Here is a 27,377-nt window from a genome sequence, read left to right as displayed (position 1 = left end):
TCTCTTCTGAGGCTGAAGAAAAAAAACAGGAGGATATTTACTGCTTTTGCTGGTAAATATTTTAAGATCTTCAGTCCTGAAGCTACAAGTTGGTGGCAAACCAGCACCTCCTGCTCCCCTGCTTCTTCAGCTTGAACTGCTGCTTGTTTTGTGAAGATAAGGTAGTTTACACCAGTTAAATCCCCTGTCAACACTAGTGTTACGGAAACCCTCCGTCCCTACCCAGAGCCTGGCTCCGGTGGTGGCTGTAACCCCGCCCCGCCTTCCCGCCACAGGCGCCCGCGCCGCCACCATAGAGCTCCCTCCGGAGCTAGAGAGGCCGCCCACACCCTGCCGCACGCAGCGGAAGCCGCCATGTTAGCTGTGGGCAAAATGCTTGCCGTTTGTTTGGACTTTATCCGCTTCGCCCACTCCAACCAATCACCGCGTGGATTGGAGCTCAAGGGGGCGTGGCCCGGGGATTAGCGTAGCGGCCGCCGGTAGGGTGAAGGCGGGGACTCCCGGGGTGGGGTTTATCGGGGCGGGGCTCAGCGTTGTGGGGGCGGGGCTCAGCGTTGTGGGGGCGGGGCTCGGGGCGGAAGCGGGGCGGGGTTGGCCGTGCGCGGGAAGTTGGGGCAGTTGCCGGGAGCGGCGGCGGTTGGGGGGTGTCTGGCGCGCGTGCGCGCGCGGCCGTTGCTGGGTGGGTGAGGGAGGGGGCAGCTGCCGCCGCTGCCGCTGAGGCGATGGAGTTCAGCAGCAGCCGGGCGAGGCTGAGGCACGCGCGGCTGGCGGGGGACCGGCGGGAGCTGTATCCGCACAGCCTGCAGTTCTACCAGGACCCCCCCACGGAGAACATTTCCCTCGTCGAGTTTGAAAGCTTTGCCGTCGACCGGCTGAAGCGTGAGTAGCGGCCTGCGGCCGCGGGGGCCCGGGCGGGGCTCCCGGCACAGCCCGCCGCCGGCGCGGAGCGGAGCCGTGCTGCCCTGGCAAGCTGCATGGCCTAAGTCTGCATCGCTTTCTATTACCTGCCTATAAACATCTGGTCAAGTTGTCAGTTTTCTCCCTCATGTTTTTTTTTTTTTTTTTTTTTTTTTTTTTTTTTGGCAACCTTGGGGGCCCCTCCTGCCTGTTACTAATATAAACTCGCTGCCCCTTGTGCTAACGTGAAGTTTTCTTAAAGGGAGCATGTGGCTCTTGGTATTTCAAAGAGTTATGACTGATCTTGCAACGAATGCCCAGTGCATCGTGCAGTAGTCAGGATCTGATCGTTTCAGTTTACAGTGTCAGCTTCTAAGTGCATGATCTGCTTTGGGGGTGGATATGGATGTCTCAGTACATGATTCAGCTGGTTGTAGCTGGGAGCAAGTGATCTGTAGAGCTCTTGGAAACCGCTGAACCTGCGCTTCCTTTCGTTACAATGAAAGCAGGTATTCTGGAGGCGATCCATCAAGATCAGGTGCCCCCTTTCTCTGCTGCTTGTATGGGTCTCCGAATTTGGTCTTGGAGAGCTGTGTTGCTACGGGCTGTGCCTCATCTGTGTTTCTTAATCTTTTCTTCCTTTCCCACTAAAAGCATTTTCCTTGGCCTTAGGCAATTTTGTCCATTTCCCAAGTCATAGTTAAATTACTTTTCAATATCTTATTTCTTATGTGTATTTCTTCCCTCCCCCCACCCCCCACCCCTTAGTGCTTAAGGTAGTTGAAAACCTTGGTGTGAGCTATGTAAGAAGTGGTGATACATACAAAACCAAGCTGGAGCAGGAGCTTCGAAAACTTAAGTTTCCCTACAAAGTAAGTAAAAAATAAAAGAGGAACTCTTTTGCACTCTTTTTCCTATATGGTGTTCAAAGATTGTAAATAAGAGTATGGGTAATGAAATCCAATGAGAACTTAATTTTGGACTTTTAATCAGAGATTTGATTTGCCTTTGAGTGTGCAAATTACTTTTTTTTAAGCCCACTCCCCTTTTTTAATAATCTTGTACTTATAATCTTAGATGTAAGTATTAATATTTTGTTAACCAGCACTGATAAATGAATTGTGTGTTTTTAATCTGGGAGAGTTTACCTCTTCTTTCACTGAAACCAGTAATATCTTCTGTAGGCTTTGGCTGAGGATGATTATGACGCAAGAAGAAAAGACCATATTTCTCATTTCATACTACGCCTTGCCTACTGCCAGTCGTAAGTACTTTCTGAATTACGCTATACTTTTGTTGGTAATTTTAAGCATTTTTAGACATTGTTGTAGACATTACAAGTGTCAGAGCCATGTGGCTACTAAATAGAGGGGCAGGTTCAAGTAGAGGCATTTTTATTCTTGAAACTTAGATTAATCTGTGATGAAAAGGCATAGTCAGGGAAAAAATTAAATTTTTAGCATATTAGGCCAGAAAAATAAACTAGTCATAAATCATTAACTTAACTGATGAAAGGATAAGGAGATAGGAGTCTTTGAAAAATATATTTAAATAGACTTAACTGCAGACTAGCTTGAATTCAGTTCCTTGTGGCCTACCAGAAGGTTATGTTCAGACTGTTTATACCTCTTATTTAAATTTCTAGTGTGGTCCAGCAGTGCCATCCAGGGGTACAAGTTTGCATCAGCTCTATGCATCAATCCTCATTTATAGTTTGGATTGTTGTTTTGCACTTGTATGTAGCTGAATAGCATTAGCTGAAGAGCTCCACTGTTCTTGTCCCTTAAACTTGTAAATTTGGTATAATTTTTGGCTTTTCTTCTGCTTTCTGAAATCCAAGATATTAAAGTTTGTTCCCATATAATGTTACTAAGATACAGTATGTACCGTCTTGAGGATGAGCAGCCTCAGCCATACACTTATTTCACGCCTCTGCTAATGTCATTTATATCTGTCAAGACCAGGAAATGGAATAATTTTGTTTCATTCACTTTGGCAAACACGGCTCTACTGAGAATTTTATTAGCTAGCTGGCCGTGACTGTGCATTTCTACTTCTGTATTGTTTCTCTCTTCATTTTATCAAGTTAGCGATTAAGGAACTTAAGTCACAACAGCATAACCCACATATTACTTAATGTAGAAGAATTAAATCTTGCCTCTGCTCTGATAGGAATACTAGCTCTTCTATTTAATGAACTTTGAAACACACACTTCTGTGCTTGCTTTTTCTTGCCTGTGTCATATAACCTAGAAGTTCTTTATGAACCCTTTTCTCTTCTTGCTGTTTTTCTAGACAAGAAATTAGACTCCTGTGCTGCAACTGCTTCCTCTTGCATGGATTTAGAAATGACTTAAAAAAAAAAAAAAAAACTCATTTTTCCCTGTTTCCCTTGCTGTCTACTTTTTGTATTTTGAATTCTAAACTCTTAAGAAATCTGGTGTTGGTTACCTGGTAAAATAGAATTCTGACCCATGTCCAGGCTTCTACAAGCTATTTTAACATTACGATGTTGGTATCTGAATTGTCATTTTGCTTTGGAATGTGAGCTACTTGTCTGAGACCCTAGATGTAGGGACACTTTCATGTTTTTCCAAAGTACTTCTATACTGGTGCTCAACAACAAATACTTCTGATTTTCTTAGCACTTCCTGGGGGATGGATAGGGGTGTGGGTATGGTGGCTTTTTTTTTCTTTTTTTTTTGAGTGCCATTGCATAATTTGAAAGTCGATTTACATTAATTTTATGATTGTGAAGCTACTGATCCAAGTTAAACTCTTGAGGGTTCTGCACACAAAATTTTAAGTTGGAGGAGGGGGAAGCTAGGAAGCATTTCTCATCTATTTGTTCTGTTGCCCTTCCGAACTTCTGTGTCAGCTACCTGCAACTGTCCTGTTTTCAGCAGCAGCTTGGTTAGTTGTGTAATGACAACGCTTAAAGGTCTTTTGCAATTCATTATTATCCTCTAGGGAAGAGAGCTCAAATACTATAAAGAAAATAGTATAAGACTTCAGAATTATTCTGTGAATTTTCTTAGCAGTAACCGTCAGCATAACTTTCAAAGGGCTGTTTAAAAGAATGCTCCATTATAACAGGTTATATCTTCCACAGTCTATGCTTTTATATGTGATTAGCATTTTGATACCTGCTCATGGTAGCTTTGAGTAATGTCCTGATGCTTAGGAATCTACAGGAGGAGCCAACAAGGAAGAGTGTCCTGCTGGACCTTGTCCTTACTGACAGAGAGGGACTGGTTAGAGATGTGAAGGTTGGGGGCAGCCTTGGCTGCAGCGACCACAAGATGGTGGAGTTCAGGATGCAGCAGGAAAGAAGTAAGGCAACAAGCAGGATTGCAACCCTGGACTTCAGGAGAGCAGACTTTGGGCTCTTCAGAGACCTACTTGGAGGAATCTCATGAGTTAAGGCCCTAGAAGGAAGGGAGGGGTCCAGGAGAGCTGGCTAATATTCAAACATCACTTCCTCCAAGCTCAAGAGTGGTTCATCCCTGTGAGTAAGAAATGCAGCAAAAGGGGCAGGAGACCTGCATGGGTGAGCAAGGAGCTCCTGGCCAAATCCAGACAGAAAAAGAAAGTACACAGAATGTGGAAGAGGGGACAGGCTACTTGGGAGAATTACAGGAATGCAGCCAGAGTATGTAGAGATGCTGCGAGGAAGGCTAAGGCCTGGTTGGAATTGAGTCTGGCAAGGGATGTCAAGGACAACAGGAAGGGCTTCTTCAAATACATCAGCAGCAAGAGGAGGACTGCGGAAAATGTGGGCCCACTACTGAATGGAGCAGGGGCCCTGGTGACAAGGGATACAGAGAAGGCAGAATTACTGAATGCCTTCTTTGCTTCAGTCTTCACTGCTAAGGGCAGCCCCCAGGAATCCTGCAACCTGGATGTGAGAGAGGAAGTCCAGAGAAGGGAAGCCTTTCCTTTGGTTGAGGAGGAAAGGATTAGAGACCTTCTGGGCAGGCTAGACATCCACAAATCCAGGGGCCCAGATGGGATGCACCCTCGGGTACTGAGGGAGCTGGCGGATGTTGTTGCAGGCTGCTCTCCATCTTTGAAAGGTCCTGGAGAACTGGAGAGGTGCCTGAGGACTGGAAGAAAGCCAGTGTCACTCCAGTCTTCAAGAAGGGCAAGAAGGAAGACCCAGGCAACTACAGGCCAGTCAGCCTCACCTCCATCCCTGGAAAGGTGATGGAACAGCTCATTCTGGATGTCATCTTCAGACATACGGAGGAGAAGGTGATCAGGAGTAGCCAACATGGATTCACCAAGGGGAAATTCTGCTTAACCAACCTGATAGCCTTCTCTGATGGAGTGACTGGCTGGGTAGATGAGGGGAGAGCAGTCAGCGTTGTGTACCTTGACTTCAGCAAGGCTTTTGACACTGTCCCCCATAACATCCTCCTAGAGAAGCTCAGGAAGTGTGGGTTAGACGAGTGGACAGTGAGGTGGATTGAGAACTGGCTGAAAGGCAGAGCTCAGAGCATTGTCATCAGTGGCATGGAGTCCAGTTGGAGGCCTGTGGCTAGTGGCGTCCCCCAGGGCTCAGTCCTGGGTCCCATCCTGTTCAACTTTTTCATCAGTGCCCTGGATGAAGGCACAGAGTGCCTCCTCAGCAAGTCTGCTGATGATACCAAGCTGGGAGGAGTGGCTGACACACCTGAGGGCTGTGCTGCCATTCAGAGAGAGCTAGACATGCTGGCGAGTTAGGCAGAGAGGAACCTCCTGAGGTTCAACAAGGGCAAGTGCAGAGTCCTGCACCTAGGGAGGAATAACCCTAGGCACCAGTACAAGCTGGGGGCTGACCTTCTGGAGAGCAGCTCTGTAGAGAAGGACCTGGGAGTGCTGCTGGATGACAAGTTGACCTTAAGCCAGCAATGTGCCCTTGTGGCCAAGAAGGCCAATGGTCTCCTGGGGTGCATTAGGAAGAGTGTTGCCAGCAGGTCGAGGGAGGTGATCCTGCCCTTCTACTCAGCCCTGGGGAGGCCTCATCTCGAGTCCCGTGTGCAGTTCTGGGCTCCCCACTGCAAGAGAAACATGGAGTTACTGGAGAGAGTCCAGTGTAGGGCTACAAAGATGACCAGAGGGCTGGAGCACCTGCCTTATGATGAAGGGCTGCGAGAACTGGGCCTCTTCAGCCTGGGGAAGAGAAGACTGAGGGGGGATCTTATCAATGTGTACAAGTACCTGAAGGGAGGGTGTCAAGGGGACGGGGACAAACTCTTTTCAGTTGTCCCATGTGACAAGATAAGAGGCAATGGGCAGAAACTGAGGCACAGGAAGTTCTGCCTGACCGTGAGGGGGAATTTCTTCCCTGTGAGAGTGACGGAGCACTGGCCCAGGTTGCCCAGAGAGGTTGTGGCGTCTCCTTCTCTGGAGATATTCAAGGCCTGCCTGGATGCAACCCTGTCTAATATGCTCTAGGTGACCCTGGTGAGTGGGGAGGTTGGACTAGATGATCTCCAGAGGTCCCTTCCAACCTTACTGATTCTATGATTCTATGAATCTAGCAGTCTGGTATACAAAGAGTAATGCAGTGAATACTTGGGACTGACTTCACTGTTTTCATTTTACACTACCTACTGACTCCTTTTCTGCCCCCTATGTTTATCCTTCCACTCACTTATCTGCAGCTGCTAAACTCAGTCTGCTGTCTTGTCAAGTGTTACATGTTTGGTTTATATTACTCAGCTGTATTCATCCCCATACATTTTCTCCTAGCCTCTTTCCAGGTTAATTCTTGCCTAGCTTAGAGAACTTTTGTCCATAGTATCTCAGAGTGTGTGCATGTTCTTTCATACCTATTGACGCTCCCCCAAAAGTGTGAGGTACTGCAGCACACTGAAGAGGAAAAGTTGTCCTCTAAACACTGATGGAGAATATCTGCAGTTGGTTATTCTTAACTAAAACAAGTAATAAATGGTGAAAAACATTTGAGAGAGAATAACAGTTCTTAATACCTGCAGTGCATTTCCAGTATTGAGACTGAGTTCTTCCAAAACATCCATAGGTCATGCTTCTTTCTGTACTACCTCTCAAAAATCTCTTCTGATTCAGTGTTTTTTTTATTTTCCTCCATTCCCCCCTGAGAGCTTTCTGCCTTCTCTTTCACAGTCCTCAGTCCCGTGCCAAGGTCAAATATATTTAATGCTGTGCTCACTAGGTTTGACATCTAGTTTATGATGGAAGGGAGACTGCATAACCTATATATATATATGTGTGTATATATATATATATATATATAAAAATTATTTCTTTGTAGTGAGGATCTCAGGCGCTGGTTTCTTCAACAAGAAATGGACCTCTTTCGATATCGGTTCCATGAACTGAGTGACAGTTTAAGGCAGAAATTCCTGGAACATGTTAACTTATCATTTGAAGCTGTAAGTATATTAAATCTTATTTTGTGTTATGTGGTGCGTGTCTGATGTTTGCTAGAATTCTCATTAAGTCAATTTTAAGTCAGTTTTAATACTCCTATTTAAAAGCACACTTACGGCTTTTCAAAAAAAAATCAAAGCTGCTGAACTTGGAGACTGGTTATACCACAGAAATGAGAACTAAGTGAAGTGATTTTGTGCTGCAGCAAGAGAAGCTCAGTTGGAGTCAGCTAACACTTTTAACTAAAAATGTATAATTCTTTTTAAAAAGCTAACAGTATTTACAAAAACTTGCAGGAGGTATCATAAAATCAAGACTTTAGGTGGATTACTGTGTCCTTCAGATAGAACATTTGTATGTTGTTTGTTTACCAGTGTAAATAACACCCAGGTCAGATTTGCCTTGCTTCCTTTTGCATATGTGATGAATCATGTAAAATATGAAGATCCCACTTAACGAAAGGTATTAGTGATAAGAAAGTGATGTTTGTGTTTGATTTTAACTTATTGTATTGTGAGTCTGTTCTCAATAATTTACTCATTTAATTTGAAAATTATCTTTGTGAACATATGTTCTATTCATAAACTTGGCTCTAGAACCTTTGCAATCTACTAATTCTTTTTAAAATGTTGGCTTCTTTTTGTAGTATGCAAAGCAAACAATGCTGTTTGATCTGGAAATGTTGTACAATACATGCATAGATACATATACAAATACATGCACAAACACAAGCAAATCTCTTGCAGAGTGTCTAGCTTATTAAACCATTTGTTTTTGGCCCATAAAATATAAACTATGGGGAATACATCTAAAATTCTGTTAATACTCTTATTCCCTAATTCTGGAATTCTCATTGGAACTGAATTTAAAGAGCTTTTTTTCCTTTGGACTTAAACTCATTCTAGTCCTTTACAAACTTATGAAAAACCCTGAAAGTACCAAGCCTCTGTAGACAAATAACTGCTGCTTTTGAGATTTTTTTTTTTTTTTTTTTAACTATTTTGTTAGAAAGCTCCAGCTTTGTCTGTAATCCTCCTGCAATTCCAATGCTTAGGCAAGCCTATTTACATTCACTTTAAGAAGACATCTTCATGTTTTAATTAACAAAAAATTAATGTATGATCATCTTTATACTAAAAAAAATGTATTTTAAAATTCTACTTATTTAGACTTTAATTAAAGTATTTGGCAGACTGCTGCACTATATGTTGCTGACTTGAAAGATCTGGCAACAGTGCCTGTTGATGATAAAAGATGACTTGTGTAGTACTGAGAATGAATTTGGCTAGATGAGCAGTAGCTCTTGGGCTTTTTTTGTCTTTGAGAGACTATTAGGAACACCATCTTTTTTTGGTGCAAGTTGCATGCAAGTGTGTGTAGACATTGCTGTTGCTTATTTCCCGGTCTTGCATTCTCTTGTTGAAGCTTCAGTTCTTAGCATGGTGTGAATAAATGTTTACAGATTACTGGAAGTAACTAGGAGTATAACTTGGTATCGTGTTACTGAATATGCCTTCGATATGTAGAAAAGACTTAAAGTATTACTTTCTTACGCCTCTTGAGATGACAAAGCAGCTTTCCTTTGAGAGTCCAATTTACCCACCTTTTATTGTATATATTTCTGTTTTTGTTTTCTTTTTCCTCATAATACTAGTGATAGTTTAAGCTGAATTATTCACCCTCCATTCATATATGGAACATTTAATAGGAAATCCAATTTTTTTTAATCCCTATGATGTTACATAAGGAGCCATTGTGTGTGTAGGGGAGAAAGACCACTGTAAGAGCAGTATACTTTTTCAGTGTTGTGTTTGTAAAATACTTTGAAAGAGAAATGAGCACAAATCATATTTTTGTCAGAAATTAGAACACTTTCATGCTTATTGTGCAGAAAAAAAGAGAAGATAAGTATTTAATCTTTTACAAAAGGGAATGGTCTCCAAGAAAAAAGAAAACAATTCTGATACTGCAAGTTGGGTTCCCATATTGGCAAATAGAGAATTGGCAAATTGGAGAATTTCCTATTGGAAATTATCCTGTTGGATTTCAATTGCCTGCAGTATTATAGGAAAACTAGTTAAGCTTTATAAAAAGAAAAGCACCTTGCATTTTCTAGTTAACCATGGCTCTGGTCTGTCTCAGATTATAATTCTAAAATGCAGAACTGAAGTTTAGACCTTGGTTTAGTCTGATTTACCTATGTCTAATTAAAAGCTGTGAGACCTTTTATTCAAATGCTTGTAGCTAAAAGCATTCAGATGTTTGTAGCCAAAAGTACTTGGCTGTTGGGTGAAGTTTGATCTTAGTTCTAATATTTTCTCCCTTCGTGACAGTGGTTCCGTCAGTAGTTAATACAATAACCACTAAACTACTTGGGAGGGGAGCAAAGTGAGATTTCGGTTTGACTTCAGCATCACTTTTCACTTGCAACACCAACAAAAGTGAAGCTAAACACTTTGAATTCAATAGCTACCACTCCTCTTTTTCCATGTTTGCTTATATGTATGAGAAAGCAGTATCTGTATGCTTAGATTTTTTTTTTTACAGTGACTTTGTAGATTTGTGCATTATAGATTAAAAGCTATTTCTTTATAGAATCAAGAAATCTTTAATACTAATTGGAGATACTATTTAAACAATTGTTAAGATCTACTTAGAAGGTATTATTGCCAAAGATCTCCTTTGGTAACTCATTGGAAAGAACAGAGATATTAATAACTGGAAGAAAAAATATCTAACTTTGAATTTCTTATATGACAGTCAATTACAAAAAGTTTGGAATGATGGTAGTTCTGATCTCATGATTAAAGAGAATTTTAATCAAAATGCAAGAACTTTCTGAAAACAAAATGGACAGGAAATTTAATTATAATATTTTCAGTTTTATAATAGGGTTTTTGTTTACTGTGATTGACATTTATATTGCTGGTGGAGCAAATACATGGGAAAGGATTTATTGCAATATGTAGATACTTGCTCTGGAGAGTTTTACCATATATAAAGATAGCTTGTAAATGGGAGACTATATACTATTTTAAATGCAGAGACCTTAATTTGTGCTTAAACATGCATAACGCTGTTTTTTTCAAAATTCTTACAACATGCTTAAAGAATAAACTCTACAATGTAATGTATCTAAGGTAAATTCTTGTGTAAATTATTTTTACAAAACTATTACTGGATTGAGTTAGTCAGTTTATTGTTAGTATTTCTGCGAGGATTTTCTGAAATCTAACCTTTCTTAGCATTGCTGAGAACTACAGTTCAGATTGTAATATTACCTTCTGTGTCACTAGGCCTTAGTTTTGTGTTTGTCTCTTGAAATATATATTCTCAGAGTCTTTGCTTTACATGTGTTTTTTATTTTCCTTTTATATTCAGATAAAATTATATATGCCTACTGATTTTCATTTTTTCAACTGAAAGCAAAGATCGGTGTTTTATCATGAATCAAAATATTTCATTTTATTGTAGAAAGGAAAACTTATTCTGGTTTGAATGAGAGCATCAAGTGACTTCTGCATGTTAATCCTGCTTCTCAATGTAATCCCTTGCTATAGCTAGAAAGGAGACGCTGCGGGTGAAAGGAATCCATTTGTACAGAATTTTTCAAAATACTGCAACTGGGCAGTAGAAAAAGCAAGAACAACATGGCGAACAAGTTGACTGGACCTGGATTCCTAGTAATTCAGTCTTTAGCAATACTGAAAATAACTTTTCCCTTTGGCAGCCTGTTGAAATTTTGGCAGTGGTTTCACATAGGTTTGGTGTTTGAGAAATCAGTTTTTGTGAATTATTTTTGTTTAGGAAAGAGTACGAGTCATTTTTACAGAACATCAGAGACTGCAAGTTGTCACAGAAGACAACTTGTTGCCCTCCTCTATTGCTTTTTGTGCCACACTTTATTTAGATTTTGTTTGTACAGTTTTCTGCACAGCTGAGTGGTTTTGGTAACAATACGGTATTCTATGAAGAATAAAGTCCAGTGGGTATCAGCAAACATACTCAGGAACATAGATGACATGTTTTACTGATAGGAAATCATGTTATCGGCTGCTCCTGAATGTCTGAAGAATACCAAACTAACCATAGTAACTGAGGGAGTGTTAACTAAGTGTCACAGTTAACACTTATGATTTCAGTGGTGCATGACAGGCCTTGCTATCTTTGTTCTTTACTGTTGTGAGAACTAGTTGTCTTTTAATTCTGTTTATTTCCCCTCTATGTGTGTGTGATTTGAAAAAATGGCTTGTTCAGTTATGTATTTCTTGCAGAATAGTATTTGCTGCTACTTGCAGCAAATACTCCAAATCGGTTAGCTATTTAGCAAAGAACACAGAGAACTGATCCTACAATTGGAGCAACAGGGACCTTTATGTAGTTTGGTTATTGAATACCCGTTGGTGCTATCATATAAAGATGCAAGCGGGACACTGTTAAACCTCAGTTTGACTTTCCTTGCAAATTGGCTGGGGAGCAGCATTTGTTACATGATAGATGTAACACTAACAACTTCTAGGAAATAATAACGCTTTGATAAAGTATTATTATGGATATCTATTACCTGGTTTAAAATGTGATTTACTTAAAGCAATGTCATCCAATTGATGACCAATTATGGGATATGTCTGATGAGATATTCTCTGTTCCTGAGAAAATAGCAGCTTGAATAGTGCTTTTGTTAGTTAAAATTCTGCTATCTTGCAGAAAGGATCTAGCTGTTAAGCTTAGAGTACTGGACTTACTGGAACATTGATTGAACTTTCTGTTTGATAACTGCAGATCTTGTGCACAATAACACTTATTTTTATCCTTATTTGGCACTTCCTAATTTCTAGGCCTCAGTCTGTAATCTTGTCTGTCTCATCTTTTTAGGAAATATTTCATAGCTAGCTTCTTGTTAAATGAAATGTAAATCTAAATTTGAAATTTACTACTAAATTTTGGGAAACTGCTTAATGGAGGAGAGGCTAGGTAATGCATAGTTATTTGACAAGCAAAACTTTGCTTCAAAATTAAATTTATTTAAAAAAAAAAAAAAAAAAAAAGACAGGTTTGGTGCATGACTGCTTCCTTTTTGGCCTGGTCATGTGTACTTGTTGTTTTAATGTTATATGGTTAGACAGCCTTTGGATATTTTGCATATGATATATTCAGATATGAGAATTCCCTACTTCCAATGTGTTCTTTTCTTGCAAGGAAAAGAGCACTACATTGCCTTTCTTGGTGCTATAATATGGAACATTCAATTTCTAGGAAGAGAATTTTGCAGTGTAATTGCCCCATCCCCCTTCAGAGAATAATAAATACTTACTGATCTGTTTGCTCTTTCCAGAGCTTGCTTAGTTTTAAGTGTATTTTTTCACTGTTACGTTGGATGATTTATCTATCACAATAATAGAAGAATCATGGAAGTGGGTATTTCAGTGTGTTTTTAGTCTATTATATATTTACTGTACAAAACAGTTGTTCTTTCTTTCTTTCTTTAAAGCGATAGTGCTGTTATCTGAAAAATACTGAAGCATTGTACTTAGGACTTCTATACTTTAAAGGCCCATTAAAAAAAAAAAAATCCATGTGCCAAGTCAATCACATAGGGAGCACAGGAAGTCCTTAAACAGCATTCAAGAGAAGTAAATGCTGACATTTAAGGTGACAGGGCCCATCAAAGAGAACATGCAAACACAGGTGTGCAGTTGAGATTTACATTAATTTAGGAGATTAAAGCATTAAAATCTTACTAGAAATGAGTAATTAAGTTATGATGCCTGACAATTTCTGGCAGTAGAAGCTATTAATACGGGGTTTTAAAGATACTTAAAGTGAATATTCACTTTAAAATATTTCAGTCAATGACTGTAATATTTAATCTCAAAAATAGCATATGAAAGAGCTATATAATGTAAGTGTCACTTGGGTTTTAACTAGGAAATTCTCTTTCTTGCTGAGAGCTGGGCATCTGTTCTTCTCTGCTTAATATAGGAACGATAGATTCTCTCCCCTCGATTGTGCTGTGTAGCCTATTTGGAATCAGTTGATATTTGTATGCCAAGGCCACTTTCTGTAATGTAGCTTGATCAGTGAGATTGGCTGTGTCACTTGTCACATGCCCTGCTGGATATGCACCTCTTGTTCTTCCCCCTGCTTCTACCTTCAACCTTTCTATTTTTTTCCTTTTTTTTTTTCCACATGACTGGTTATGCCTGCCCATATTAGAAGCCTTTGAGGAAGTTGGCTGTATATATTTGTTGTAATAGTACTTTTGGACCCTCATAGCGTGAGCTAACTCCATAGTGTATTGATTTGAAGTTATGAATGCTTTTTTGACATAATGGGAATTATTATTGCAACAAAGACAGTTATTGGAAAACTTTCAATGTATCTGAATTTAAGGAAAAACACAAAATATCTGGACCATTGATGTTCTAGAAATGCCTGAATTGAAGTGTTAAACTCCTCATAATACAGCCATTTACTCTTATGGGACCCAACACTGGGACAGTAATTAATCATGATAATAGTAACCTGAAGACACAAAAACAGAAATCTTATTCCTTCATTCAGTTTGTACGCTGCTTATCTTATCTTTGTTCTTCAAGGCTATGTCTATGTATGTCACATAGCATGATAGCTCCTACATTTTAGGCTGAGTTTTGCATGCTTCTGAAATACAAATAGATATCTTTAATATGTTCTTTTTGGAGTTGTTTTAAGATATTTCAACAAAACAATGAGTATTTTTAGAATTTCAGTTTCTTCTTTTTTTAACCTTTATACTCTATACCATTACTGGAGAAGTTGTGTCAAAAATTATCTAGTCACATTGATATTTTACCTTTGCCCAATGGTTAGAAGTAGAATTCTCTGGACTGGCAACTAACACATGCCAGTTATTGTAAATTAGTATTCAAAGTAATATTTCTTTTTAAGGGAAGTACACTGGCAGAAGTCTACATTATTTTTCTCTCATGTAAATTACATGTTAATTACTATACTCATTAGCAATTCCTTTTTTCCATGAATTTGACTTTCCCCGAGCTGTTGCTCAATACTTTTGTTCACTGTAATGGCAGTGAATGGAAGCTTCCCCTTGATTCTTTTCACAGAACTTCAGCAGAACTCTTCACATTCATACCAATGAATTGGATAATTAAGTGACAACTGCCACACATACTCTAGGGTCTTTAAACTGGTAATTTTCAGAATTCCTCTGCCATACTCATTTTGCCTTTTATCTCCTGTTTCTCACCTCGTATTCATTTTTCTTTGTTATTCACGCCTATCATAAAGCAATCCTCTAACTTATCCAACTTGACATTATTTCTTATGTTCTTACTTGCTGTGTATGAATAGCTGCAGAAGTAATCCCTAAGCCTGCTCTTAAACTATGGGAGACTTCTTCGACACTGTAATGTGCTTCTCTGCAGCTGGTAATGCACTGAGGCTGTTCATGATAGCTATTCTCTTTGCAGGATGTAAAATTCAAAGACAATTTAACAATTCATTCAAGTAATGAACTCTCCTGCCAATATCTTACTTCACTTCATCACTGAATTAACTGCATGTACCAATTATGGAGTGTGTGTTTGTGTGTTTTCCCCCCCTCCCCCCTCCCCAATTTCAAATTCAGATTTCTCTACTGACATTTTCTGGTCTACTCAGTCATGCTCTCCTCTCACTTACTGTGGCTGTGGAACTTCTGATTATACTCTTAACTTTTCCTTTCTGTTAAAGATGTTCTTCTATTTCAGCAGTGAGGGCAGTAGGATTCAATTCTTTACCAGTTTTTGTACTTTATTTAATGGATGTGTGGTATCACTGTTACTACAGCGTAAACTCTTACCTGGTAATTAAAAACGGCTTTTCACTACTAGCTTCTTGTTCTCCACTAGTTTCACTTTTCTGTCATCCCACTTCCTCTCTTCAGTATTTTCCTAGCTTATGTTTAGTGTAGCAAAACTGGACTTTTTCTTTTAAGTACCATTTACTCTGACTTTTATCTTTTTTTGGCACTGTCAGTAATATCTCATTTGAAGCCCTCAAACTGAGAGTTTGACTCCTCTGTTTTACCCTGCATAATTTAATCTGGATCCAAGAGCTGCTATGTGTTCTTAGAGATCACATTTTATTTGCTGTGTGCATGAAAACCCTTTCCAGAGTTTGCTTGCATTATCCCCACTATCTGTACATTCATGTCTTTATCAGTGGTAGCCATTTCTTATAATACCTGGCTGATTTATTTGACATGTAATTAGAATCGATTATAACAATACAGATCTTGAACAGACCTCAGAGGCTTCATCTTTTGTCAAAAGACAAGCTGTATCTCTGCTGGCTATTCTTTATGATCTATTTTTTCCCCAATGGGAGATTTTGCATCCTTCTTAATCATTCCACTGCTTTGTTTTCCTTTTTTCTTTTTTTATTCCTCCCTCTAATGCCTAACCTAAATCTGTCTTGCAGCAATTTAAATCAATTTCTACTTGTTCTATCCACTAAGACTAGCTTATTTCTTCCTCTCTGGCTACCTCTTATGTACAAGAAGCCTCTAATTACACCACCTTCTTGTCTCTTTTAGTCTTTCCTTGCATGTGATGGTTCATCATTTTATGGTTCTCTTTGGTATTTTCTAACAGGTTAACATCTTAAAGTACAGTGTCACTTGGTTACAGTATTCCAACTAAACTCTTGCCAGTTCTAAGATGACATGAGGACTATATTAATATATTCTTGATGCAGTCTTTGCTTTTTTGTTGTTATTTTTCCTCAGCAGCATGATGTAGTGAGTTTCAAGCTGGAGATGGATCAAAAAACTCATTTAAATCCTTTTCACAGAACTACTAGTTAATTAACTACTACTCTGTTTATACAGAACTGGCTTATATGTGGAACCTTGCAACTTCTGTATTAAAATACAGCCCTTATTTCTAGACCAGACTCTGTTGTCTGATTCTGTTCTTCAGAGCCCTTGCAGTCCTCCTAGCCTCATGGTATCTAAACATGTAATCTAACTCTTATCTTAATGTTCATGTTGTTCAATGAAAATATTAAATAGTGCCATTAGCAGGATGGAGGTTTGCAGATCTTGATTTCATAGATCCTTCTATTTTTTAGTTAACTTCTTTCATGCACGACTCTTCCAACTGGCTTTGCACATGGTTCACTTGGGCTGTTTTGTTACTTGCTTGTATTATGTCAAAATTCCTTAAAGTCATTCTCATAACTTCTGCTTCTCTTTCCTATCCCTGAGGCCTGTTACACTATGCCAAGGGCAATGAAATTGGCCTAACACAATTTGTTCTTGACAGATCCATGTGGGCTGTTATTTGTCTCTTTTCTTCTGAGTGCTATTAAATACTTGCATTTGTTCCTGTCTTTCCAAGAGTTAAACTTGGTCCCCTAGTATGTGGCATAGAATGCAAAACTTTATCCTAAATTTATTTCAGTGACACTGGTCATCACCTTGACTGTTCTGCTCTCCTGTGACCCTTCTTTCATCTTGTTTTCTGACTGTTAGTTCCTTCAAATAGACATAATTCCTCTTTGGAGTTGTTTCCACAAGAAAAGAAGAGTAATAGTTGCATCTTTGTCTGTGGTATAAGGATGATGTATAATGGAATTTAGATTTCTAACTAAATTAGAAAATAACTACCTTGCTCTCAAGTCTTTTCACATAGTTTTGTTTGTATTATGACTAAGTATAGAGCTAAGTGGCAGAATATGTATTTTTAGCTTATATTGGCAATAAGGCACTATTTGCCACATAGACATGGATCAGTTCTGACCTTTGCCGTCATCTGTAAGACAAGTATGGGTGCAAGTACTGCATTAACTTTATACAGTAGCCAAAAGAAATAAATTTGAAGGTGTAGTATATTTCTCCCTGAATTTTTTCCTGTTTTGGTGTTACATCTCACCAGAGTACAAAAGATTCTGTTTAAATTACCTTAGATGTTGACCTCTGAAAGGCATCTTGAAATTAAAAAAAAAATATGGCTTCTTTTGTAACTTATAGATTAGATGTCTTATTTTTGAGTAGCAGACAGTTGTTGCAGAATTAACTGTTCTAATTTTTTAGTATATCATAGTAATGGGGAAAAAATAGCAGGTCAGAATAGTCAGTTGGTGGAGCTAATGCTCCATAGTGCATCTACCAGGGAAGAAAGAATAAGAACTGCAAAGTAGGAGGAAAGCGCAAAATGCATTAGTGGAGTTCTTTCTTTCTTTTTCTTTCTTTCTTTTTTTCCCTCAGTAGCTTTTCTTTGATGTTGCAGTTAAAGTACTTTTTTGAGCTTTAAGCAGTAGAAATTAGACTTCTTTAATTTCCATTTTTATGATCAGAGCAATCCTATGAGAGACTTTCTGATACTACTATTGTGCTTTCTTCAGAAGCATTTATCTCAGTGGGACAGTTGTATAAATATTTGTAGTTTAGCTTCCTGAAAACTTTAATGTTTTATGACTGCCTTTTTAGAAGGTACAGAAGATCCTAAAACTAAATTTGGATTAATGAGAATGTCACTGGTTTATGTCCTTAATAAGTACAGATACATGTGGGGAAAAAAAACTCAGTATCATTTCTGTCTACTAAAAGGTCATGACTACAATTACCCATTTTGGTGGCAGGGGTATGAATCAAAATGTTTCTCTGATAGCACTTTAGAGGCATCAAGTAAGTTTTCTTCCATTCCCAAACAGAATGGGTGAGAATGTAAGCTCCTGACACTTTCTGATTTTAAGCATTTATCTTAAAATTATGTCAAGCTAAAACTGTTACTAGGGCAGAGTAGGCTGTAGTTTGTGTTTGTCAAGAAAATGATTCTGAATTTTTACCTTAGTTTGCTGCTACTTTAAATAATTATTTGGCTGTTTGCTTGAAAATCACCCATACTTGTCTTACAGGTGACGGCAAAGGTCAGAATTGATCCATGTCTATGTGGCAAATAGTGCCTTATTGACAATATAAGCTAAAAATACATATTCTGCCACTTAGCTCTATACTTAGTCATAATACAAACAAAACTATGTGAAAAGACTTGAGAGCAAGGTAGTTATTTTAAATGCTGGAGTTTAAATATGGCAATGAAACACATGCGTACTATTGGCACTTTAAAAAGCCTAACAGGTTGCTGTCATTCTGAAATACCTCATTTCAAAGGAAGTAAATTCTTCAGTTTAATCATTCAAGTTTCAGAAGATAGATTTAAGTGAAAGCAGGTAACTTATCTGTCAAGACAAAATTCGCTGTTTGTTTTTTATTTGGTTCTTGTCCCAGGTAAGGGGAAAAAATGCATGGATTTCTAGGTTTATAGCTACCTCTTGTAGATGACTCTAGATGTATTAGGAAAACAAAGATTCAAAGGTGGCCTCTTTCATCATAGCCATTAGCAGTGTGAGAATCCCATTAAGCTGGTAGGTGATACTCTCTAGGTTGCTGTACTGCAATACTAGAATTTGGTAGGCCAGCTGGCAGGTCTGTTTACTCCACACAGGAGTAGGATAAAACTTACAGTGCCTGCTTACTCTACAGCAAAACAAGGAAGATGGATAGCTTTTTTGCAAAGTAGTAGTGAAGCAATCTCTTGTAAAGCAGTCTTACCAGCTGGCTATATGCCTTATTCTGAGATGATCTTAAATAGAGAGAAAGGAAAAAAGGTGGAGGGGAGAGGGTTGATTACAAAGGAATTCCTTCCCCCCTTCTTCCCCCCCCCCCTTTTTTTTTGAGTTAACATGTTAATGGATGGAGACGTGGGGTGAGGTTGGAATAAAACATCTAAACTTAAAACTAATTGTAGTATTCTGTTATAGGCTTTCTAAATACAAGCTCGATTTACTGGAGAATATAAACACACCTCCAATCCATCAGGGCGAAGTATTGGAAGGGAGGAGGGGAGAACATGTATTTGCCCTGCTTTTGCACACCGACAGGATGGTGGGGAGGAGTTGTTATTTCCCTTCTCTAACGGATCCTTGAAATATAAGCACAATTTTGTTATCAGTCATGGAGAAAACCAGCACTTTGCTGCAGTAGTTCTAGTTGCATATATTTATTTGCACATACGGTGGTGGTGACATTTTATAGAAGTGGAGTTAAATAAGTAATAAATGTGATTGAAAATATGTAGCTACTGGGGCTGTCCCTTTTCACCTTCATAAACATAATGAACAACAGTTTGTAAATTATGCAAAATGCTAATTAAAAGTTTTAATTTGGTAATCATCTCGGTTTGATTAGAAACAGATGCTGATTATCTGCAGAAATCTAAATGGACCCTTCTAAGATAGCTTTTACTGCTTAAAATCAACTTGTGCAACTAATTAAAGAAGAACTAAAACACAAACTGTACAGTAAGCGACTTGTATCCCTTCTAGTGCAGTAGAGTAGTGTGATTTTTATTAAATGGCTTTGTGAGATTTCTCATTTGAGCTATAGCAGATTCTAAAAGTCTTATTCTTCTGTGCTGTGGTACTGTACACACTTTCTGCTTTGAGCTACACACTTCCTGTTTGAATAAGTTACATGCTTTGAAGTAAAACTTGAAAAAAGGATGCAATAAAAATGAGGTGAAAATAGAAACATTCTTCTGCCCAACTTAGCTGAAAACACGTAAGACAACAGATTAGTTTTGAATCTTGCGGCAAATGTTCTGGTGCATGGATTTAAAATCTGAAATCGTAACTCTACCAGAAATGTAGTGACCCAATGGAGAATATGTATCTCCTACATCGTATTTTCTTCAGCTTATAACGGAAGAGGTGGGAAGGGTGTCCACACTAGTTGTGTTCTAATGTGCTGTAGCACTCTGGTTTTCCAGGTGATGTTTGACTACCACTTATCTCATGGCTTGGAGATAATGAAGGAATAGCATATCCTAACTTGATTCTTGTAGATCCTCAATCCTAACAGGTCAGTCAGTTTTGGATTTTGCAGAAAACATGGTTTAGACTCTAAGAATGAAGAATTGAGTGGCCTCTCTTTTTTTCTATAGATAGTTCAGTCATTCTTTTGGGGCATAAGGAAGGAGAAAATGGAGAAACTGACATTATGCAACTTGTCCCAAATAAAACATTCTTAACCTGTCCTTCTGTCCTTCCTCCCTTCCTGTTTTTCCTATGTTTCACAAAGGCTTAGGGTGTAGTGTTAAATTGTTTCAAGCCATACCATGTGGCCCACTGTCACTGAAAGGGGAGGATTCTTTTTCTAGCTTTTATGGCCCTATCTTTTGTTGTGGGCTCCTTTGGTGGTGATAAGCAGACTGAGTTTATTAATCTGGCAGCAAATAAACCAAGCAAAATGAATGAATTGTTTTCCTGGGGCAAATGATTTACATCAGTTTGGGTGTAAGTCAGCACCCAAGCTGAGCACCAAGGCTGAAGCAAAGAGGGTCAGGACTGTGCAGCTACAAGAAGGCAGGAGCAGGGAAGGGGCACCACATATCTTGCTGTTGGGTCACTTTGGGCAACTGAGAATTCAGAAGTGCTCCCTAAGTGCTTGCTAACATCTCCCTTTCATGATACCCTTGCGGGATTCTGCTGATCATCTTTATTTTTTGAGCATGAGAGTATTTTATCTGATGAACACTTTCACATTCTGTCAAAAATTAAGCAGCCTGTTTATCTTTCAGGATTCTAATCAAGATTTCAAAACTGTACTTAATTCTGTCTAATTAATGATTACAGGAATGTATTTGTGTGGGTGCCACTTCAGATATGAAATTCCTAAATGTACAAATTGTAGTGTTTGTAAAAATTAAGGTTTTTCTGGTTGGATGAGCCAAGAAAAAAATGGGGTGCATGTTTGCAGAGGTATATAACATTCTGCACCTGAAAACTTGATTCTAAGTGTAAGTCCTGTTTTTCACATAAAATACCATATTAATTTTGCTACTATTCAAATTTTTGAGAGAGAGTGTTTTTGTTGTTCCTTCAGTCAGATTTACCTTTTACATCTTTTTATGTTAAAAAAAAAAAAAAAAAAAGGAGAAATCCTTATTACCTCTGCAATTTTCTTTTAGTCTTCCAATCTTTAGGAAAGCAAGTTTTATTTTTAAACCACTAGTATATTCTAGAATCTTCTGCCAGCTTTAATAGAAACTAAGGATATCCTTGTTTCCTTTACTTCTATCTCCATTAGCTGAAAATATGCAGACAGTGGAGATTCAGTGAAAAAGCAGTAAGCAAACTTTCTGGAGCATTGTTGAAGGGTATTGGGGCATACTGAGGTGGTTTGCCCAACCTGTAAGGTACCTGAGGCTGTAGGAAATAAATTATTTAACTACTTTATTACTTATTTGACCTTACTGTATTTTCAGTGGTGTTCACAAAGTTATCCATGTTTTTAGTCATTGCCCATTAGCCTCTTTTTATGGAGGGCTCACCAGGATAGCTTTTACCCAATTCTTAAAAACTTCTTGCTAGTAAGCTGCAAGAAAATCTATAAAGTCACTGTGACTTTACAGCTGCAAAAATTATGAAATGGTCAAATTACTAATAAAGAAGGATCTGGACAGCTTGTAAAGTTTGGAATCAGATTTTGATTATTTATGTTGAAGTTTTAAAGGATAAGACTTTTAAAAATAACTGTAATACTGATTAGGGTGGTTTTGTTGATTAAAATTAGCTAACTCACTTTCAGAAAACAAGTAAGCAAGCAACCCTTGCCTTTCCCCTCTTCATTCTCCCACAACCTGCAGACCTAACTCCGAATCAGTCACTGGACTGTGTTTTAATAGCTTTTGTAGAAATAGTGTTGGCTCATTTTTGACATTTTCCTTTTCTTCTTTTGGGATACCATAAAAGAAATCATACAATTTTAACCATGATGTCTGTACAATGCATTGTGCTGTTGCAATTCAAAGTCATTTTCACCGAGTGACTACAAAGACCTGGTAGGCTGGGCCCTCTTGAGCAGTCTACATCCCAGGTCTACCATATGTTTAGAAAAATTTGCTAAATTTGGGGGAAAAATAGATGCCACTATTCTGAAATTAAAATCTTGGTGTATGGTAGATGAAGAGAAAGCTTAAAGTTGGTGGTAGTTAAGATTCATGCTTATTTATACGAGGAAATGTATCATCCAGAAGTAGTAGAGTGGTTTTGTTAGCATTTGTGACATTGTGTGAATTTCTAGGATGTATCTTTAGAAAAGTGGGAACCTTTGCTTGTAGAGGCTAACAAAAAGATGTTAATCAAATTATTTCATAGCTAGCATTTTCTTGTATTGTTTCCACAAAGGTATTCTGGAGGTGTTGATTTTGGAGGGCATGTCCAGTTTATGTACAGCTATGTCACTCAATTTGTTATATTTTGGTGACAATGCTCAAGTGTTCAGGAAGATATTCTGTGCTCCTTAGTGTTTAATTCCTTTCAATCAAGGAACTTTTCTGTAATGCATTATCAAGAACTTATTGTGGGAATATTTAGGACTGTTGCTTATAGCTAAATTATTAGGTCTAACCACTAGATTACCAGCATGTATGTTTTATTTTTCAGCGTGGATGATTTATTTATGATTTCATCAGTGATTTTATTCTTATTTTTCATTTATGACTTTTTTTCAGGATATAAAAACCTGAGCTTAATCAGGAGCTAGAGCAGAACACTTTAGTATCAAATTTTGATCTTCATTCTGCCTTTAACAAAACCACAAAATGATTCATTGGTTGTTTAAAAAAAAATTGCTAGAATATGCTTATTTTAAATACAACTTTTCTGTTATATTTGGTACTAACCAAAATCCACATTATTAGCAGTTGAAAAGCATTTATATACATTTATACATAGACACACACGTGTGTATGTGCATGTGCACACATACTTGCTTTTAGGAATTGGGAAATGTAACATTGTTCCTGACTTTTTTAAGCAAGAAATTTTGGCTAAAATACTTTAAATACTTGAAATTTTAAAAAGTTAAATCAGAGCATTACTAAACTGTTTCCTGAAAGTGTGAAAGCACTAACATTAGGAGAACAGTAAATATCCCACTGTTCCCCCCCCCCAACTTCCGTGACATGCATCATCTTTTAAAGTTTGACTTTAAAAATTACCTGAAGCTTACCATTTTTTTAATAATCTGGTGTTTTTAATTCCCTACTTGTTTAATTGCCATTCAGTTAATTGCCACTATGATTTAATAAATGAAGTAAGTCTAGATAGGAGCAGGGATTGTTATAAATCTTTTTTAAAAAAAGTTTCATAGTTTTTCTGTTAGTCTCTTAAAGTATTATGTTTTTATATCTACACTACTGCTTTAGAAGAAATATTATTTTACATTAGTGCCCACTAATGTTTTGATGATATTTTTAATTATGCTTAACTTTTCATGATCACTTGCTGAATATGTAGTCATTTTATTCATCTTGTCAGCTAAAATGATGATAAAAATCAAGTATTTGTTTCTCTCATGAACTGCCCCTGCTCCTTAAGAATTAAGTATTCTGGCAGTTTTAAATTATGAGTTTCTTAATTACAGATCAGCGAAGATCTGAAAAATGAATGGGCAAATGATTTGTGTGCATCAACCCCTGGCTTCAGTATGAGTAAAGTAAAAGAACAGATGTTCTATAAGGTGAGCAGAAAATTTCATGGATTTGTGCTTATTATCTTACCTTAAAACTGAGAGTACTAATTTTAACTTATTTAGGTATGTTACTATCAGATGATTAAAATATCTGAATTAACTGATACTATTGAAAATTCCTGTTTTTCATAGCAATATGAGAGTGAAAGGAGAGGCTAATAAGGATGAAGGGGGCTTTAAACTATCATTAATGTTTTCTGCCTTCTTCTGCCACTCCATCGCTTGCCACAAAAAAAGGTCCTAATTGTTAACACTTCCCAGATGTATCACCTGGCTGACAGGCTGTTTAGGATGGAGTCCAACATCAGCTGCTGAAACTAAGTTTGGTCTGGCTGAACTACCCTTCAGTTCTTTCTGCAAGAAAGCAAGTTGAGAAGGAACAAACATCTACCTTACTCCATCCATTCTTTTTCTGAGTGCAGGTAGCTGGGTTCTAGATCCATTTCTAAAGACTGTCCTGTCTATTTTACATTAATTAATCAAGTATTTCCAGATACCTGAAACAGAAGGCCAGCAGAAGTCCATTTTCAAATATCAAATTATTGATGCAAGGTTACATAATCAAGCTAATAGTTATAGATGCAAATTGTGAAGTTCCTTATTTTGCCAATTTGTGTTGCTTTCTGTAAGCAATGTTTTTTCCCATCAGAATAATGATGAACTCTTTCAAAGTCATCGTTTGCTTTCAAAAGTTTTTTTTTTTTTTTTTTTGCCTAGAGCTTTGTTAAAAGATACAAAATGACCCTAAAGGTGTTGACTTGAATTTTAGGATCATAAGCATTGTTATTGCCCTTTTTTGCTAAACCATACTGGTGCTTTTTTTGTTGTTGTTTTTACCCCTCCCCCACACTTTTTCAGGTTGGACTTTCAGATGCTGTTGAGTTATTTAGAGCTAGAAGAGTGTATATCAAGGATGGCTTTGCATATGTGCCACTTAAGGACATTGATGCAATTGTTTTGAATAACTACAGAACCAAGTTGTCTAAAGCATTGGCGGTAAGTCTGATAAAGTCTGATTTTTACAACTTCTGTTGTCATTAAACTGTGCAATGTGAGTAGCTTTTTGGAGATGTAAATCTATGGGCTCTGGCAGCTGCATACAAGAAACTATCAGGAAAAAATATGCAGTATGAAAATAAGCAGAGTCACTTAATTTTGCGCTAGAGAATTTTAAAATCCTTTTTAAAATTACGTATTGAATGATAAATTCCATTTAAAATTATTTTCTATGAAAAGAGTAACTTGTTACAGAAGATACTAACCTAATACACAGAATACCTTTCATATTGGTTTGTTTCTCCTTTTTCCAATCTGCAGCAATTGTTGGTTGACAGGATTTAAAATAGTGTGATTGTCTTTTTTTAAAGTGAGACCTGAGGTGAGGAAGTGTGATACTTAGTCACAGTATGTCAAGCAAAAATGAGTCTTCATTGTACGAATATTTGAGGTACCAAATCTAGCTAGGGTACCTATGGTAAATACTGCATGCGAGTGTTCTTCTGTTAGTAAGTCACAGTGACTTAGGAAGATTCTAAAATTGAAAAGGAACAATTCTTAAATTTTACAAGGCCCTGATCATTCGTATATAGTGTATGTGTGTACATGCATTTTGTGCATTATATATAAAATCTTTGTATTTGCATATTTCTATAGAATACATTTGTTTCTAAATAAAACATAAATATGCACACGTAAGTATTACCAATTGAACATTAAGCTTGCAGCAAGTTACTTTAAGCTTTTAAGAACATTATACGTTGACTGAAAGAATGATGTTTCTGTTTCAGTTTTACTATAGATTTTTCTCTGGAAGGGTTCACATAATAGTGCTGTTTTCACTGAACATCAAGCAATTCTGCAGACTCAAGCTATATTTGAAATTAATAAGCTACTGGTATGCTAACCTTCTAATTTGTTAAAGGAATACTTTTTTAAAACTTTATAGCTGTTTATTTACTAAACAGTTATTTTCAACTCTGATATCAATGTAACTTAGTGATATAAGACTTAAAACATTCCTCAGAATTTCAGTGTAGGAGATGAGAAGTTATTAGTGATTCCTATCCTGTTGCAAAGCTCTGGATTGAACTTTTGGGCTTTCTGTTACTGATTTTGTTTGTGAAACCGTATTAAAATAAACTGTTCCAGCTAATTGACCTGCATAGTGCACTGCTGAAGAGATGCTAGCATATTAAGCTGTGTCTTGGAGAAATGAAGACCAAAAATTCAACATATTTTCCAGAAGTCAATCTAATAATACTCTGGTATACCAAACAGAGGTATAACTGGAGTGTGGTATTTGGTAGCTGAATTTTTTTGACTGTGTTATTTTGATGTAAACATGTATTTATTTCACATATATTATTGGAAGTTATTTTCCAGCAATTTTGTATACTTGTGCAAAGCTATAGTATGAAGAAATTTAATTGAAAATACAAGAATGTTTTTCAAGAAAAGATTGTGCATATAGAATTAAAAAAAATAACATAAAAATTAAGAGGATAACCTTTACTAGAACTCCTTTTTACTCAGCCTTATCTGCAATGAAATCACATTTGAACGGTAGCTATGAGACAGTGGCTCATTTCAGTATTGTTCATGAAAGGTGATTCTCAAAACATTATTTGTTCTAGGCTTAAGTTCTGCAGGTACAGCTGGTTAGGTACTGCTTGGTAGAGCTTTTTGTGATACGTGGATGTTTGTCTCCTGCAAAAAAAGAAATCAGTCAAGGAAAACATGGTGCTGAGTTTCAGACACTATGGTAGTACAGAGGTCTTCATGACAATGCACAGATTGTGTGATGGCTAACTTGGCCAAAAAGTAGTAGAACTTAAACAATATCACTGATTTGCCATTTAATTTGTCTTCTAATGAATCTAGTAAACTGGCAGTAAAGTTAGATACGCTTTGGGGAGCGTATTTTGCTATTTTTGCAGCATCTGGCCGTTTTATGCTTTCTGTTCTATTTTCTAATAGGCAATTAATTCTCATTGTGTTAGCATTCAAGCATTCAAGTTGCAGGTCTTAATGTTGCGATAATCCAAATTAGGCTTTAATGCTGTATGAAAGAAGGGGGTTGTATCTTCCATGTGGTAGTTTCACTCTGATCATCAGTTTTGGCTTTGATGGTCTGTTACATGCTTTTAAAGGAGAAAATGTCCTGAATACAGTTAGTGAAAAGACTCTCGGTCTTTCCTTCAGACACAAAGTTTTGAGGAATCTTTCTATGCTTACTGTGCAGACCACTGTTTGCATCAGTGGTTCGGTATTCAGATGTCAAAGAAGCAGAAAGCTCTGAGTTGGTTGTCTGTGAATGATGTTACTGAGTATTTGTACTGTGATGCACATTTTGCATCTCCGAAGTTCTGTGCTGCTACTCTAAGCAGTCTCGTACACACGCCTTTTGGAAGGAGTTGTCCCTACACAAAACTCATTTGATGATAAGGGCCTGCCCTGGCTTCTGCAAGGAGCCCTGAAGCTGTTCAGCTTTATGAGACAGGTT

General features: G+C 37.7%; 1 protein-coding gene across 2 annotated transcripts in view; it reads left to right on the top strand.

The window, feature by feature from the left end:
* Window positions 1-722: 722 nt before the first annotated feature.
* Window positions 723-27,377, top strand: part of PRIM2 (DNA primase subunit 2) — a 111,854-nt gene continuing 85,199 nt past the window's right edge. Inside the window, exons 1-6 of one of the 2 annotated variants that reach the window (XM_062571096.1) lie at window positions 723-879; window positions 1,666-1,769; window positions 2,082-2,161; window positions 7,175-7,295; window positions 23,768-23,863; window positions 24,734-24,871. In XM_062571096.1, coding sequence (XP_062427080.1) covers window positions 723-879; window positions 1,666-1,769; window positions 2,082-2,161; window positions 7,175-7,295; window positions 23,768-23,863; window positions 24,734-24,871 — 696 coding nt within the window. The remainder of the gene's footprint in view (window positions 880-1,665; window positions 1,770-2,081; window positions 2,162-7,174; window positions 7,296-23,767; window positions 23,864-24,733; window positions 24,872-27,377) is intronic. The other variant, XM_062571097.1, reaches the window with a different exon arrangement.

Source organism: Rhea pennata, chromosome 3, assembly GCF_028389875.1.
Source record: "Rhea pennata isolate bPtePen1 chromosome 3, bPtePen1.pri, whole genome shotgun sequence".
Taxonomy (NCBI): Eukaryota; Metazoa; Chordata; class Aves; order Rheiformes; family Rheidae; genus Rhea; species Rhea pennata.
Note: the sequence above shows the minus strand (reverse complement) of the source record. Positions and strands in the feature narration are given on the sequence as shown.